General features: G+C 37.2%; 2 protein-coding genes and 1 long non-coding RNA gene across 4 annotated transcripts; 1 reads left to right on the forward strand and 2 right to left on the reverse strand.

Annotated features, from left to right (window-relative positions):
• Positions 1-1722: 1722 nt before the first annotated feature.
• Positions 1723-2787, reverse strand: LOC116207916. The gene is made up of 3 exons (XR_004156985.1): positions 2450-2787; positions 2151-2293; positions 1723-2072 (listed from the first exon to the last, which is right to left on the reverse strand). It is a non-coding gene; the product is annotated as an uncharacterized LOC116207916 (long non-coding RNA).
• A 545-nt stretch (positions 2788-3332) lies between these two features.
• On the forward strand, positions 3333-4486 carry LOC116207915 (transcription factor MYB44). Its single transcript, XM_031541036.1, has one exon. It carries the CDS (start codon positions 3383-3385, stop codon positions 4145-4147), a length of 765 nt encoding a protein of 254 aa, XP_031396896.1. The 5' UTR covers positions 3333-3382; the 3' UTR covers positions 4148-4486.
• A 94-nt stretch (positions 4487-4580) lies between these two features.
• On the reverse strand, positions 4581-10501 carry LOC116207914 (protein MRG1). 2 transcript variants are annotated; one of them, XM_031541034.1, is made up of 11 exons: positions 10114-10499; positions 8939-8992; positions 8716-8729; positions 8221-8366; positions 7804-7839; positions 7027-7067; positions 6432-6533; positions 5853-5932; positions 5343-5512; positions 5141-5225; positions 4581-4981 (listed from the first exon to the last, which is right to left on the reverse strand). In XM_031541034.1, exons 1-11 carry the CDS (start codon positions 10249-10251, stop codon positions 4885-4887), a joined length of 963 nt encoding a protein of 320 aa, XP_031396894.1. In that variant the 5' UTR covers positions 10252-10499; the 3' UTR covers positions 4581-4884. The 2 variants fall into 2 exon arrangements, with proteins under 2 accessions (XP_031396894.1, XP_031396895.1); XM_031541035.1 differs by lacking the exon at positions 7804-7839 and having other exon boundaries at positions 10114-10501.
• Between the last annotated feature and the right edge of the window lie 7479 nt (positions 10502-17980).

A 17980-nucleotide genomic window follows, 5' to 3' on the forward strand; every position in this document is an offset into this window, starting at 1 on the left:
GAGTCTCCAACATCTCTCTATAAATATCGAATCTACACTCAGGTACAAGTTAAATTTATTGTTCCTCTATTGTGAATTGAATCATATCTCTCGTGAGACTCTAATTTGAGCATCGGAGGGGTTCTTCGCGGAAGCCTTCCCAAGTCCCCAACTGACATCGGATTCATTGGTCGAGGGCATTTAGAATAGTGGCAGCCAAACACATGAGATTGACGAAGGCAAGAGAAGTATAAGACAAGAATACAAGGAGATGAAGTATCCATTGAGTGAGATTCGTCATAGTGAGAGAATATTCCTTTTTCAATATTTTTCTTCACATCAGTTACATTTAGTTTTCTCATTTTTTCGGTAAAATGATTAATTTTCTTAGCTGTATGGACAGAAAACTTCTCTATGACAGTTCATGTCATGAGAAATAGTTACCAGAAAAATTAGCAAACAATGGTCTTGCCAAAAAGATTAACCGACTGATTAATGCCCAGAACAAGTGCAAGGAATTTAATAGAAATTGAGTTTTTGCCTTTTTGTGCTGCATGGAAAAAGGGAGGAAAAAAAGAGCGAGAGAAAGAGGAAATAAAGTGATAGCATTAATTGGAGACGGTTAACCGGTTCCGTGAATTTCATGCCGGTGGGCGACGGACAAGTGTCGGTAGGTTGTTTGGGAACGGCCGTCAAGGTAAGGTGCAGCGGGCAGTGTTTTTTTTCTAATGTAAGTATGAACAGGCTGGACATTGACGGGAAATCTGCAAGGACTCGTGTTCCGATTCAGCAGCTGCCTTTTGTCTTTTTCCGCCAGTTCAGAAAATTACGTGTGCCCCTACACAAATTATAAAAATAAAATGTCAATAAATTTTTTGATAATGTTCACCCACGCAAAAGGAAAAAAAAAAAAAAAAAAGAAGTTCAATCATAACTTCTTAATGAAGTTTACACAGACCACATAAGGAAACGATTGGTGTCCCGAGCTCTAGCTAGCCTCATATTTCACTCGAGAACAACAAAAACTACGACTTAATTTATCAATATGCAAAATTATTATTGTTACATATGTCCCCATTGTATATATAAATTTGAAGGAAAATTGCCATTTTTTTGCGAGAATCGTATGTAACCACCCTGACTTATTGATTCGCTAATAATTGTGTATTACCAAGTTGAGCATGACATGAATTTATGCTCTCTCTTTTTTTAATTCAAATTAGTTCGGTCGTCATTTTCTTTCTTTTTTTTTAAAGAAAAGTCCATGATTTTAAGGAAACAGAGAGTTTAATGACAAGAATTGAATTCAAAATATTCTTTTACTAGCCTTCCTAGTCCGCGTGTTGCGCGGAAATTTACTATTCCTCTTATTTAAAATTATTTTTTAACAGCATTATATAATTACACGTGATGAATTGAGATTTCCCACCCTAATAAAGGAACGATTCACTTTGTAGCACTCTGTAGGATGGTACCACATTTTCATCTCATTTTCATCTTTGAAATTTAAATGCCAGCTTGACCATTCATAAATGTAACTTACGTATCCATGAAGACTCAATACATAAAAGTAATGTGATTAAACATTAATATATACTACATCTATAAATTCTGAAATTTTAAAATTTAACGCCTATAAGATTATTATTCTTTAATGTTCTTTCGCCAATTTCACTCTGCTACCAAAGGAGTCGAAGAAAAGAAGGAAAACGTTCCGAGGAAAAGAAGAAAAAATGGAAAGAATGCCAAAAATAAATAACCTAGCTATAAATGTTAATTTCGGTAGAGGGATATAAAGAGACAGATAAGGAAAAGTGCACGACATAAAAGGGAAAAAAAAATGAAAAGACGCCGAGAATACCGTGATTAAAAGAAAGAAGGAAGACATATAATTTAAAATAAAAATCTAAGTAAATTATTTTACATTTATTAAATCCAGGCAAATGGCCTTTCATGTAATCGAAAAAAATCCATGTGAACGGATTTATTGAAATCCATGTTCATATAGCTTTCCATTATCCCATGTCCCAAGCGTTGCTAGCTCGCCATTATGCTTCTCCAACAAATCCACAAACCGAAGAAGCACCGTCGATCTTTACAGGAATAGTGAACTCGGTGATTAAAAATTATGTGCATAACTAAATTTAGCTGGTGTGATTAGGAAGACTTACGTAGGCTGTAATTTTCGGCCATAGCCCTTCGTCAAACGCCTTACGAACAGCCGACACTGCTCGGTTTACGTCCTCGGCATCCCCTTAAGCTACATGGGCGATCACCTCCCCTGTCCTAAGGTCCAACTTCCGGAAGGTTTTTCCTGAACAAAGGGAACACTAACAACATGAATAATAAGACACCGACATTAGGCTGCAACCTCGAAAGCCAAGCACGAAAATTTTCTCCATGGCCACGGTGCTGCAATATTATGGCATAACGTATTGTTCAAAAAATTCAAATCAAGCACGAAACCAACCCGACACCGTATCGACAAACTTGCCACTAATCAAGAGCTGAGTGTAGTTCACCGAGACACCCGGGCTTATCGACTCCTTCAGGACTGCAGCGGCACTGTGGTTCCTTATCACTGAAGGAATCGGATTCATCGAACTAAACTCGATGAATGAAGCCTCCATGAGCTTCCCTTATGAAACGAAAAACAGATAACGGTATTGCAGATTAACTCGACCAACCAATGCAGACCATCAAACAAAACCCCATAAAGATCATAATAACTTTTTTATCCAATTGATCAACCCATCGGTAAAGGTAGTTACTTTCTGATTTCAAGGCGAAAAGAGACAATAAACCTACACTTACCATTGCGAGCGTCGATGGAAAGTGAAGCAGCACTTTGAGACAGCAAAGCCCGAGCGGAGGCGGTGGTAAAAGTCGAGAGAGTGGGACAACGGCAATGAGATCCTCCGAACAGCCATGGGAAAGGTAAATGAGCAGCGTGCAGCCACGGTAACGGTAAATGTAGAAAGAAGAAGAGAAACAGTGAATACCTTAGTTTTCTACATCTACAAGGGATTATATTAAATGTTGTTACTGGCTGACCGAGTCAGCAGGTACAAGAATACAGGTATATTAGCCATCTATACGTACGAGAATACCAAAAAAGAGATACGAGATTACACGTCAGCCACCCAACCCAAAGAACAGACAGCCAAGGCCGAGCGACACACAGACAGAGAGAGCGACCTGTGGCTTTATTCGTTTGCATTGGCGCATGGGGAGCGTGACGCGTGTCACCCTCCAGCTGTATCCCATTCCCAACCGCCTGACCTGCAGCAGCCGGTCGCCCCTTCACCTCCCCCACCGTCCCAGCCAGTCTCCTCAACAGGCAGTATATATACGCGCCATCGCCGCTTAGCACCACCCAGATAGTCTGTATAGCTCAGCCGTGATGGATCGGGTCAAAGGGCCGTGGAGCCCCGAGGAGGACGACGCCCTACGGGAGCTGGTCCGAACGCACGGCGCCCGGAACTGGTCCCTCATCAGCCGCTCCATCCCCGGCCGCTCCGGCAAGTCCTGCCGCCTCCGCTGGTGCAACCAGCTCTCCCCCGGGGTGGAACACCGTCCCTTCACCTCCGAGGAGGACGAGACCATCCTCCGCGCCCACGCCCGCCTCGGCAACCGCTGGGCCTCCATCGCCCGCCTCCTCTCCGGCCGCACCGACAACGCCATCAAGAACCACTGGAACTCCACCCTCAAGCGCCGCTGGAAGAAGCGCCCCGCCCAGCCGGGCTCCGGCGCCGACCTCGGCAGTTCATCCGGCTCCGACGACAGTGATTCCAGCGTTGACTTCATGTCCTCCCCGGTCCTTCCCCTCGCGGCTCCTCCGCCCGAGACGGTGCCGCCGGGGGCAGACGATCCGCCGACAGTGCTCACATTATCGCTCCCGGGGTATAGCTCAAATCGGGCCAAGTCGGCTCCGCCCCGTACCGGGGGCCCATTCAGCGAGGAGTTTATGGCAGCAGTGCAGGAGGTGATAAGGAAGGAGGTGAGGGATTACATGGCGGGATTGGAGAGGAGTGGGGGATTCGGGTTTCATTCGCAGGAGGCGATAAGTGAGGGGATTAGGACCGCCGTGATCGATCGGATGGGGTACAATCGTAATTTTACGACCAGGTCCGATCGGGTTGAGATAGGCATGCTTGGACAGCAGTAGGATCGAACTTTGTTCTTACCGGATAAAGCTGGTGAGAGACCGAACATGGTAGGAGACTATGGTGAGATGTGTTAATATTGGGGGAAAGCTGTTTTTCATTTTCATTTGGTAAATGTAGAGAAGAAAGGATATTTCTTTTGGTAGGGGAATAAATTTGGGCAATGTAAAGTGAGAGAGATGGATTTGAGGGAAGTTGGAAGGTTTTGATTGACTGAGATGGGCACAAGGGATGAAAGGAAAAGCCGAAGGCTTGTCGGAAAATTGAGAAAATGGAAAGCATGACACCGGACGATGCCGTGAAATTCAAACTCAGTTTTTGTTTCAGCGGTCAGTTTTTTTTTTTTTTTTTTTTCCCCCCCCCCCACTGCCATCATTGGAAAATCATAAAATTGGAAAACTTAAGTAAATGAATAAATGAAATGAGAGAGAGAGAAAAAAAAAAAAACCCTCAAACCCAAAATATGAGATTGAAAGTAATCAATGTGGAAATGGAAAATAAGCGGGAATTGTCTGCCTAAGTTCTAGAATGCAAACTATCATTGTACATCCTGTACTAATTGAATCAGTAACACTTCTATTTCACCCCTCTTCTCAATTCGCCCCCGAAAAGAATGAATAACTATGGCTAATGTTACAACAGCAGCATGTCTTTCTCTTGTCCGAGAATGTAACGACCCACACCGCAACGGAATTGCAACCAACGAAATATATGCCTGATGTTCTGCCTCGACAAGGGTTTAGTCTCGATCTTCTTTCCTCTTGCCTTTACCTTCTGAAGCTTTGAATCCCTCGTACGCGGAGAGGAAGAATGTACTCTGGTTCTTCTGCAGAAACCTGCACTTTTAAGGGGTAAAGGTAAAAAATCTGCCCCTGAGGATCAATACGAGCCATAAATTTTGTACTCTTGAGATTATGTTCTAAGAAAAATGTGGAGATCAAAGCAACGCATAATTAAAATGGACGAGGTTGTAATTCAAGGAATGAGCACCGCACTTGAGGAAATCAACCAGTTTCTGCTGCAAGCGGGTTAATGTTTCTTCTTCGATGTTTACTTGAACCAATAACTCCGGCAACTTCACTGGAAACCCACAGCATTATGGAAATTAGGCTAACCATAACATTTGAATCCAAATGATATATTCTTGTCTTGCCAACCAATACCAGTGCATGAACATTCATATATCGGGTTGCATACCAAAAAGTCGCAGTAGATGTTCAGCCCCATAGATGGTTGAGGGAGACACTGTAGCTGCAACTGCTTCTTTGTATTGTTGTCTCTCCTTTCTGTACAAGAGCATTGCTGGCAAGGCTTTGTCGAAGTAACATCTTAATCCTTTTAAGACCTCACCGACCGAATCAGTTACTCTTTATCACCAAAATAAGCACAAGATTAAGGATGTCCCACTTTAAGGCAAACACAGATATAGCCATGAAAACCATGCAAAATATACGGCTGACTTTATCTGATTGGGCGTTGGAATTCCTACAGATTCTAGGGCTATATTCAATGAATAAACCTCTTCAAGCAAAGGTGAGATACTGCATGAGATTTTAATTGGATTTATGCAATGCAATATTGTCGGACTAGAGTTTTGCTTCTATCTAATTTAGTCCTTGGGGCTCTCGAATATACCAGAGGAAAATAAATTTAGCAGGACAGAGACAAATAATAATTTTATTTAAAATGGATTTAAGTATCACATACGTTGCATCTTTCTTGGATTTGTGCTCGAGATAACTTGTTAAGATATCATCAACAGTTGGAGAACGAGGAAGTTTAACCAGCTGCAGAGAAAAGGCAACATTCCAATCAAATCAGTCAGATCCATTTACAATTTCATAAATGAAAAGAAGCAATTTAGCTGAAAAAGCAAAATTACTATATCACCAAGGCAACCACTATTAATAATTCAACATAATTAGCTCTCACAAAGAGGTGATAGATATGTAAGTAATATCTGTTTAATAATGTTGATCGACTCAGACCACTGCAAGGGATTTATCTGATAAGACATTGCACAAAGTCAGTTTTTATTAGATTATGAAAGGTGCATCTCTTTATTACCAGATTGCAAGATGAAATTGTATACTTCAACATGCAGCAAACAATATGTGAAGTGATGTGGTTCGCAACAATTGTAATATTAGTATTCAGGATAGAAGACTGACTGAACAAGCTAGACTCATACTATTCGGTAACAAAAAACTCCATTTCCCTCATAGAAAGCATCAAAAAGGTAAAGAATCTATTCCAACAATTAATAGCATCAGTAGACAGACAAACCTTATCCCGCTGAGTGATAAATTCCCAATCATCAACTAATTGCTTCTTTAGTGTTGACGGAATTTGAATCTTGACGAGCTTCTCCGCTACAACATTGTCCTTCTAACAATTAGAAAAACATTCATTTATTAACCCAACCATAATCCTGCTATTTTTTAAGTCAGAATCAGAAATCAATGAAAAATAGCCCTCAAAAACGAAAATATAGTAAACCACTAAAATTAAGGTGCCTGCACAGATGGGACCATTCAGCTTTTGAGTCATGATTAAGTTGACATCCTTCCAGATGGTTTAATTATTCTTTGCCCGTGCTTAAAGAAAATTTCGTAGTGCTGTACAGTACAGTTGCTTGGCGAGACACTATCATGGAGGCAAAGTAAAAGAAAAGGATGCATATAACTTGCATACGAAATTACATATATGTGAATGCACTATGCAAACATTAGAAATATGGCCACATTAATCTATATATATGCATATCTAGGGACACAAAAACTAGTGGAAGACATGCAAGCATGGTGTCTTTTTCGTTTTTTTAACTTTTCCAACATAAGCAACTGACAATGCCACTGGTATGCCAGTTTACAAACCAGACCTCTGTAACCGCATCATTCTTTCGCTTCTTCCCTTTGGTGGCTGCAGTAGACAGAAAACACTATATCATAAAGCAGTTGAGATTGAAGTGAATCGATCAGCACAACTGAAATTATCCCATACATTTTTAGGTGAGGCTAATTATCTGCGGAACACATTTCAAGGGATGGAGAAGCAAACCTTACTGGCTTTAGAAAAATTTCAAAGATCAGAGAAGCATTAGATTACAGTTGAAGGGAGTCTTCCATTCAAATTATGTATTACTTTACTAAATACTTGAGAAAGCCAATCTGGCGGAACACAGTTCACTTGCAAAACAAAATTTAGCATAAGGACATCCAAACTCAAGGTTTAAATCCCTTCAGGGTGATCCTAAAGGCATGAAAATGTAGGAATCACATATATTAAAAGCTACAATCATGCACACCAAGTAGAACTCTTTGGAGATAGTACCAAAATCAAAATATATACAGAGCAGTCTAAACAACTGTTTCAGGGACAAGTGCACAGGAATAAAAGCCACATCAAGTCAAATTTACTATGTTCAGTCGCTCTCATTTGGTAAAAATCTTTTGAAGTATGGCAATGCTAATAATTAGTGCCAGTTCACAATGTAGGGACTCGGAGACAGTTATCCCATTAGATACTTATTTCATCATGAAAAAACCTAGACTTTATTCTGGGGATTTAAGACTCAAAATTCTAAACGGAAGGCACCCTGATGGCAATAAAACTTAATTAACTATAAGTAAATGGAAATGGAACAAATGAGAAGTACCAATGCTCTTGAGGTCCTCTTTATCCACCTTAGCATCTACAACATCCAAAAAGAAGAGTAAAATCATAATAAGTGTATGTAACCCAGTAACACCTACTTGAGCACGTCTTCAGCCAGTTATCCAACTTTAATAATTTTATTTACTTCTGGAAGGGCTTCAAAAGGATAATATGTTTAGGAACCAGCAAAAGTGGAGAAGCTTCAATGTTTGATGCACATGGGAAAGAATCTAATGGGCGAGATTATGCCCATCAAATCAATTTAGAACAACACACCATTATCACTAAATCATGAAACAGTGCCTAGAAACACATACCAAAACTTAATAACATCTGTGAGACTGTAAAATAATAACCCAGCAGAACTGCAATTTAAACTTTCACGGTAAAGAGAAAAAAGTCGGGAAAGAAAACTAACCAGCAGAAATTTTAGGCTTATGTTGAGTCAAACGTCCAGATTTTGGATTCCTATCTATACCCTGCTTCTTCTCAAGGGCTTGCTGCTTCATGATATTCTCTTCTGTATATTTCAATAGACGATCTGCACCTACCCATTCATCCCAACTGTGGACACAATGTCCAGCCACAGTAATGATTTATCAGATTCTTTTTGGGAAATACATAACACGAAGCCAAAAACTTTTCCAGCACATACATTTAACATCTCCAGGACGTTCTCAATACATGACAATTACTTCAGATTATATGCCAAAAATAATATAAATCTGGAACAAGGCTTCTTCAACATATGTTACGTGCTAAAGCTATTGTGAACCTATTAGATGCTCAAGAAAGTATTCGACACTATAGGAAATTCAAAGAGAACATAATACACATAATAGGGAGAAAAGAGTAGGATCCTGCACATTATTACTTCTCACAAGTCCGAGAGATCAAAGGGAGGCACACTCACTTTTTGTTCCAGCCCTGCAAAAACATAATCCGTGTACGTTAGCTAGTAGCTACAATCTGGAGTCATGAAATTGTAGATTTTTGTTTATCTCAAGCATTAAGCACTTGAAAAGTGAACTATTAATATCTCAAGGCCCATATGGGAAAAGACGTCTTCATCAGCTAGATGCGGAAAAGAGAAGCATTAAGGTGCAAGTGCACGAGTGTTGAAGAAAGCTGCTTACAAGGTAGTGAACAAAATATCTCCATTCATTCTTGCGAACCTCAGTCTTTTGAACCTGATTAAAAAACAAAATGAGTTAACAGCAGAAAATGAAGTAAAACTAGTAGACGATAACATATGAAGATCAGATAATTAAGAAATGACTTTCAAAATTGTGGAGGCTGGCAAAGTTATTTCATCTATTACAGCAGACTGAAAAGGAAACAAACGTGGACTATCAAAAAATAAATTCACCAATTAGGGTCTCCATAGAATTCAATCATTTATGGCTAAAGTTAAGAGATTTTCCAACTATAAAGAAAGCTACATATTATCCTCAGAGTGCTGCCAGTAACGTCCGTGCGGCAAAGCAGTTAGATTCAATTAGCTGGATGCTCAAAACTCTTCCATTCAAAATTATCATACTAGTTCAAATGAAAAACTAACAAGTACTTCCAAACTCGTCGTGTCCTGGTGCACCTTACTAAAATTCCCATCGAGAATTAACTGCTAGGCAGGACACATAGAATAAGTGTGACGAGCACATAGCATTTCCAATCAATCTAGCACCTGAGCAATAGCCGATTAGACGATCCAGAGTGCTAGATTTACATGACAATGCTATACTAGGTAAATCGATAACGACATGGATCAAATTATAATCAATAATTCACTCATAACTGACTGGTTAAAATTGATAATTCAACTAGAACCAACAAGTCAAAATCTACATACAACCACGCACACAAAGAACTACGTCAAGACGTTCTCATACTCTTAGCAGCCACTGTACCTTTTTCTTCAGTTTCACTGACAAACTGACCGGGATCAAAAACGTGAATATGGCCACATGAAAGTCAGAACTTCACTGAATCTGACCATAGAGCACCACAGCATGCAACGTACATGGAACAGGCTCGACAATGCTCGAAAAAAAAGAAGCAAATCTATCTCAGAAACACAAATTAGATTGAACTAAGCCTTGCAGAAACGAGAATTCGTTTATCGACAAGCAAACCAAGCAATCGAGATTCACTAGTGTCCGGAGATGACAACAGTGCCAACATATCCCCAATGTGAGCAAAAACTGCTCGAAGTGTAAAGCAAAAACCACCGAAGCATCACAACAAACAGTGGACATGGCTCAGAACCGGAAATTATGAGGAGAGAGTGCCAGTGGGGGGGTACAAAACTTGCCTTGGCCTCATAGATGCGAGGGCCGTGGTAGGCGAGGACCTTCTCGCCCTCGGAGAAGGTGCGGGTGGGAGGGTCGCGCCCGCTCGAATTGTCCCCGCCGGAGCCACCTCCGGAGCCGTCCTTGGAAGAGTTCCCCATGCTACTCCGCCTCCGCACTCAGCCACCCAACCGCCGCCGGCGAACGCTCGTTCGCAAAGAAAGAGAGAGAGAGAGAGAGAGAGGGAGAAGCAGAGTGGTGCCGGAGCAGTGACCGAGGGAGATGTTATCCGATTCAAAAATTTATAACCACCGAGCGGGATCGGCCTCCTCCTCGAGCCCGCTCAATGAGTCGCGTCGGTTGAACAAATGAAGATGAAAAATGAAAGCCTTTTTCTTCATCATTCGATAATAATAATAATAATAATTACAAAAATATGCTCCTTTTATTAATTGAACTTTCGTATCAGAATTTCCACTAAAAAAAATATTTTATTTGATGCATACATATTTTGCATTTACTTGCGTACCAAATAAATCCATATTTGCATGCGCGATTGATATTATGCGTGCATCTTTCACTTTATTTTTATATTCGAAGGAAACCCCATCTTGCCTTCTAAATGAATTCTATGAGAATTATTGTAACAAGGAATGGCCGCCTGATAATTATCAATACAAAAACGTCTCTCGAGGTCATCGTCTTTAATTTTTTTTTTTTCTAAAATCGTACCAAACTAAACTGCATATCTAATTACAGTGTTGGAAAGTTGAGATCTAACGGTACTTTGTCTTCTGGTGTCACCAGCACTTTCTAAATCACGGATTTTATCGACGGTTATCGGTGCTTCTCCGTATCTGATCAATGTTGAAACTTAAAAAGTCGTAAAGATTAGATAACATAAACAAAGCTAGAGAAGAGAATATGGCAGTATTAACTCGTACGACGAACCTGCATCCTCCAAGCAATCTCAAATTGGAAGTTCGATAGGATAAAGTCTGTTTTTCTTTTTAGCAAATGCTTCGTGGGCTCATGGGCTGAAGTCCAAGCCCGGCCTTGTGAATTGGGCCTCGATCCAAGATATCCATTCTTTAATGGGCCTAGATAAAGCCCACTATGCATATCCTTCTCTTCCCCCCCCCTAAACAGTACAATACATAGACCCGTGCTATGCAAAAGCTTTTATAATTTCTCTTGGTTAAAAATCCGACCCACGCTACACGTATTTTTATTTTTCTTTCTATTAATTTTTAAAATTTAATTATTTTCATAATTTTTCAATACATATATTGATATATATACAAAAAGAATATTTTTATTAATGTTAATAATAAATAAGAAAATTAATAAAAAATAAAAATGTTGAAGAGAGAGAAAAAGAGGGAGGGAACTGTGAGAAGAAAAATAGAGGAGAGAGAGGGGAAAGGGAAAAGATTAAAAAAAAAAAGGAAGGAGAGAGTGAGAAGTTTTCTTTTGTAGTTAACAAACACATAAATTTATTCAATTATCCTCTTAATTTTCAATAATTTTGGTGGATACTAAATTGATAATATTATATTGTGAAGGGTAGCTTTGGGAATATGAATGTTACCCCAACCATCATCCTATTCCAATTCGAAATATAGATATAGATATTTTTATTTATCCAATCTTGCAAAAAGAAATTAATAATTTGAATCTTTTGGAAATAGATATGCATATATTCCAATTAGAGAGGAAAAAAATGCATCAAAATAGTATGACATAACTTATTCCTCTCCTGATTAATGATATGCTTTTTCTTTTCTTTTTTTTTAAAGAATAATAATTAGATGGATGTTGAAGAACCTACTCCATTTTCCTTTTATTGTTATTTTTCTTGCTGATTTAAGTTTCGCATAAAATATTTATCATTTCGGTGAAAAAAAAATCTATTTTTCATTAAGAGAAGTCTTCAAAACACGCCTTATTTATTCTTTTATTATTTAATAATTTATATATATAATATAATAGCTTTTATTTTATACTTTTCAAATTGAATCTCATATAATCATCTCATCATCTCCTTTATAGTGTATTATCTTTTATTTTCTAATTCTTTCATAAGTTCCAACATATGTATCAATTTATAATAAGAAATTATAAAACTCAATTTTTTTATTCACAGCAACGCGCTGCGAGTAATTACTAGTGGATATCTATAATATGACATTATCTTTGCTATCTCCTTTCTTCCATTTTCTTTTAGGATAATAAGGGATATCCAGATTTTATCTAACTAATACCCATGGTTATGCAAATGCCTTGCAAGCTACAAGATAGGTTAGCGGGCCTTAAGTCTTGTAAATGATCCAATATAGCATATTCTCTTATATGGTTTCTGGAGTGACTTAAACTTAAGACTTCATGAAAAAAGTCACTCTTTTTTACAATCAAGACAACTTTGTTGGATTATCTTTTTTTAATTTTTACAAATACTTTAGGTGAAATTTTAGGTTTTGCTTATAATTACAAATAAGAAGCATCCTCGTTGGAGGCAATCATGACTTAATTGTATTTAATCTTTTTTTTTTACTTTTACTTTTTTTTGTCTTTATCAGATCTTTTATTTTATATTTTAAAGCTATAAGAGAAAAATAAGTTAATAAAATTAAGTGCCTGGCTAGTTCTTTTGGGTGAAAAAATGGGGCTAGAGCCCTATTACAAGAAGATTTTAAAAACAGAAAACAAAAATAAAAACAAAAACGGAATGTGGAGACCCTTTTAAGGTCACCAAATAATAACGGCTCTATATAAGCTGGCGAATATTGAAAAAGGTGGGATCCTAGCTAGCGTCCAAAGAGAGACACGCAAGTCAATCCGCGCACTTATTTCCTTCTCAATCTCGATGCATACAAATCATTATTTATATTCTAAAGTTACGAAAGAAAAATAAATAGCAACATTTAAGTGTCTAGCTAATTAACCATCATGTTGGGTTGCACTAACCATTGACACTGAAGGAAATACAAGAAATCTAAATGACAAGATATCTATTCACCCAAAAAAAATGACGAGATATCTAAAACTGAGCTGAGAAATGAAGGATTATTAACAGGAAAAAAAAATAAACAAGATTAAGATGTATATAATTATAACTGGCAAATTGGATACAGGATATAAAACAGACAAAAGAGAATCGAGACAAGCCCACAAGAAAACAAATGAAATCTGGTAACGGGGTAGAGGTTTCTTCGAAGACAAGATCACAGCTGATTAATTATAATGATACGTAGGGTTCATGTTCTTATAGTTTTATTTATTTTTAGATAACAACGAGAATTAATTAAATTATTGTACAGACACGAACCCATCTCCTCTTCTATTCTTGTATCCTTAATAAGCTGCACTATTTATCAAAATTTAACTTTGATTAATTTGATCAAAATTATTTCTTTCTAATCAACGCGATATAGTTTTTTGTAATATGTTATAAGAGAAATTTATGGATCTAGCACAATAAAGTAAAAATTATAATAATTGAATAGACACGGATAATGCCACAACGAATATCGAATTTACTGTGCTAAATCTTCTTTGATAAGCGATTAATTTTAAATATATAGTTTCTGAAGTCATTAAACTATCATCTCTATCAGTATAATCATTATCGTTCATCATCATCAATATTATCCAAATTAGCTTGCATTTTGTATTTTAGCTTATCAAAGTTGCTAAAACAATAGAATATTTGCTATTTGCATTGAAGTATAGAGAGACTCATGACTTTTTCAATGAATATCGATGCCGATAATGTCCTTTATATTTTTCGGGTGAAATCTAATGTCCTTTATTTGATTTTCTCAAAAAACTTGACGATAAAAAATGTGGATGAGAAAATTTTGATTTTGATTGTAGAAAATGATAAAATGTTGTGTAGTGTGTCGAGTTAAAATTAAAGTTCAAATTTTTTACTTGAAAAATATGTATTTTTGTTGTGTAGTGGATTGAGTTAAAATTAAAGTTAAATTTTTTGTGATTTTAATTCTGAAAACAAACGAGTTAGAATTCGAGTGCTAGTTTCTGATTCTATAGTTTCCACTTTCACATTAATTATAGAATCATCAAAATTTAAGTGCTTGTACATATATAGAACTATTTCCCCTTCGATATTAAAAATTACGTATTATTTCCTGTCATCAAGGCATTGATTTTGATAATAATTTGAACTAATTTGCAATAAAAAAACCAAAAAAATATGTAAATATATATATATATATATTTATAAAAGAACCTCCTATATTCTCATTCATCAGTCTATGTCAATTCTTAAAAGTAATGGTTTTATATTGAATCGAATTCCCTCATTATTTTAAAATGGGAATGTTACAGCGAGTGGTATAAAAAAATAACCATCACGATTGTTTTATTTTTTACCATTAAATTCCATCACATACGATCATGATCGTATATGTGTCCTATTTTTTTACATTAAGATTCACCCATGATATTTTAACTATTTATACTTTTGGCCACATATATTCTCATCGACGTTCGGTCTCATATGTGAACTAGTTGGATCCAGTTCGATATTCGATATTAAACCAAACCGAATTTCACCGCTTTAACCAGATTAAAAACTATTTAATTTTAATTTTCGAACTTAGAAAAATACTTTATTAGTTCAAGTGCAATAAAAGAATCTGGTAACGGCCGTAATAAATTTTACTGTTCTACCAATATTATAATTAAAAAATATATTGAGCCTAATCGAACCAACCTGCTTACCTCCAAAATAAGATGGATCAATGTTTCTCTTGAGATCCTTAATTAGCATAAAACAATATCAATATATCCCACTTCATTAACTTCTTTTTATCTCAAGCAGAAGCATCGTGCCTTTGACGCTTGATCAATAGCTAGTACGTACATAATAGATGTTATTCAAATCATTATGTATGTGCTTAATAATTTGCAAATATTTACATGAAGAAAATAATAAGGGTATGACTAGTCCATTATATCACTCAAGGGGGAAAAAAGGGTCAATTTGAACTCTGAAAGTTGCATAAACGAAACTCGTGCATAATCTTTTTGAATTTATAATTCGCTTGTATCTAGATTGATTTAATGCAAAAGATGTATGGTTAAAAATATGAATAATTAAATCGTGATGGATGAATCTTAAACTAAAACAATTAAAGACATGTGTATCGTCATGATTTTAAATGAGAATGTCTCATGGTCAGAAATAAAATAATTGTTGTACTTATTTTTTGATATCAAATGCTGTAAAATTTCTAATATTAAAATAGAAATCTTAATATCGAATAAAAGAGTACGAGTGGTCCTAATAAGTATTGAATCTTGAATTTTTTGATTATCAATCAAAAGTAGGCGATATGATCCTATACTCTCTTTGATGAATACACCGTGCATTTTTTAATTTATGCAAAAGCATAAACTTTAACAGGTGTCAGAAATCTCCAAATATATGAAGGTACCAGCCATTTGCAGATGCTTTAACAAGTATAAAATACGAAGGTGCTAATTTTTTGTTTTTTTTTTGGGTGAACCACGTACTAACCATATTTATTTTCGGTAGATTTTTTTTTTGGGTAGATTACGTACCAACCATATTAACTTTGGGCTTCTAATTATATTATTGAGACCTTATGGAAATAAACTTATTTGATGCGTGACAGTTTGGATCAGTGTGTGTGACGCTTTCACAACACCCATCATCCCCACATGTTTTCAGAATTTTTTCTTTTGCTCCACAAAAATACAAAAAGAGAAATCGGCTTACAAGATTCTATATCTATATATTTGTGTATACCCACACTTATACGCACAATTTATATTCTGAAGAAAGTCTAATCATGCATTTATTCTGTTCTTTTTTGCTTGACTAACTCATGCAATTGGCGGATTTTCAATGTTTATCATGAACAGACTGTAAAAGATGAGATAATAAAAAATGACAACCTCGCCGTATACATATCTTTCGGTTACAAGAAGACTTCTAAGCATAGTACTAAAAAGATATAAATAGAAGGGCACTTCACCCCGTCAAAATAGAGAAAAAAGGCAAGATAGCTCCAACTAGGACAATCAAACCTCGAATCTCTAGATTTAAAGACAAAAGCGTGTCAAAACATTAATCCTCCATTCTCCCCATGTATATATTTTTAGTTTAAAACAAGAGACACTTATGTACATAGAAGCTTATACAAAAAATTTATCCAAATTAAGGAACACAAATTAACATAGGAGGTGATTTGATTTTAGTATACAAACATTTCAAGTCAATTCCGTATGCTTGCCAAATGACCCGTTTGGTAATCTGCACACAGTCCACCGGAAAAAAAAAATCTGCACTCAAAAAACCTCTCGATACGTCCATCTATCCTCATTCGAAAAACATATATGGGACTTTAACTAATTTTTACTATGAAGACCAGCTGATGGTTAACTATATATGCCCGAAGGCCTTCTTTCTATAATATCGATTCGTTGAGCTCCATTGCGAAAATATGGTGTTTTATGTCCAAAATCGATCATAACCTGCCTGATCAAGCAAGGGCTAGCTCTAAGGGGGGCAGTGCAAATTTTCTGTCACTACCGCGAGTAAGTCGAGCTTGATGTGTATCCGACCCTATACCAGGCACAAACGAACAACAGCGTGAAGGTGAATTAAGGCTTGTGGCCTTCACCGGGGCTGGGCCCTGACTGCTGGATGCCTCCAAGGGTTTTCCGGAAGTTGATGCTCCAGTGCCCCTGACCTGGGCTAGGACCCGATCCATGAGGATGAATCCGTGAAAATGCATTGTCTTCGGAAATACTGCTTGTAGAGGTCTGTGCAGGGATCATGTCGACGCGGATCACCCGAGCATCCACCGAGGAGAAGAGACAGCTCAACAGAAGTAGGAAAAGCAAGAAGAAGAAGCAGGGCAAGGATGGAGAGGAGGATCTGGTTGCTGTTTCCATCGCACAGTTTGGCTTGGGAGGATGAGTTTTCAGTGAGTTGCCTCACGCAACGCAACGCTGCATGGATCAGTTCTATATATGATGCAATTTCTATGGCTATATATACTTACATATATAGACAAATACATGTGACATAAATAACATAAGGTATGCAAAAAAATCCACACTCGCAGAGTTTTATCCCTTAGTGGATCAATCTGATTCGACTGAATTAATCGAGTCCAATTAGCTTCCGAATATTAGGATTGACATCGGGACAAAATAACATAGGATAAATTACAAAAATAAAACACAAATTTTTAATTTTGTCTCAGTTTTGGTACAAATTTTTATTTCTGATATAAAAAATTTCAGCTTTTTTTATTTTATCTCAAATTCGGCACACCATCCATCGACCATCACGGATTCCCTCTAATTGCATACATGGCATGTAACGGAGTGACGTGGGGCCCACCAATCCATTGAAAAGGGCCATGTGTAATTATCTTTTGAAAAATTTAAATTGAACCCTAGATTTTTTTTTCTTTTTTACATATTCACCTCTCCCCAAATCCCCCCCCCCCCTAACCGGGGACTGATCATTGTAATACTCATCGCTGAACATCTCCGGTGATCCAAAAAACGACCTCCTCTTTGAAAATTCATCCAAAGCCACATCCAATCTTGCTCCTGCAAACTAACATCAATCAGAAATCCTCCATTCAAATAGAGAAAACAGAGCGGGAGATGAATCTTCACTTGGGAAGAGGGAATCTGTGTTCCCCCGACAAGCGGAAGCATCGAAGATGAAGCTCCCCCGCTCCATACTACTCCTTTTCATTACGTCGGAGCTCCGGCGTGTTTCTATAATTCAGTGAAATGGGTGAGAGAATTGGTATGGTGAGGAAGGTGAAGTTGTTAAAAGAGCCTGAGGTTGTGGCGGAAGAAACTGGTGGTACAGAG

The sequence above is a fragment of the Punica granatum genome, chromosome 5 (genome assembly GCF_007655135.1).
Source record: "Punica granatum isolate Tunisia-2019 chromosome 5, ASM765513v2, whole genome shotgun sequence".
Classification (NCBI taxonomy): domain Eukaryota; kingdom Viridiplantae; phylum Streptophyta; class Magnoliopsida; order Myrtales; family Lythraceae; genus Punica; species Punica granatum.

Coding starts and splice junctions, on each gene's coding strand:
- LOC116207915 (XM_031541036.1), top strand. CDS start 3,383: ATGGATCGGGTCAAAGGGCCGTGGAGCCCCGAGGAGGACGACGCCCTA.
- LOC116207914 (XM_031541034.1), bottom strand. CDS start 10,251: ATGGGGAACTCTTCCAAGGACGGCTCCGGAGGTGGCTCCGGCGGGGAC. Junction 7,840..8,220: donor TAAGCCTAAAATTTCTGCTG/GTTAGTTTTCTT, acceptor TGGATGTTGTAG/ATGCTAAGGTGGATAAAGAG. Junction 4,982..5,140: donor AAACTGGTTGATTTCCTCAA/GTGCGGTGCTCA, acceptor TTAAAAGTGCAG/GTTTCTGCAGAAGAACCAGA.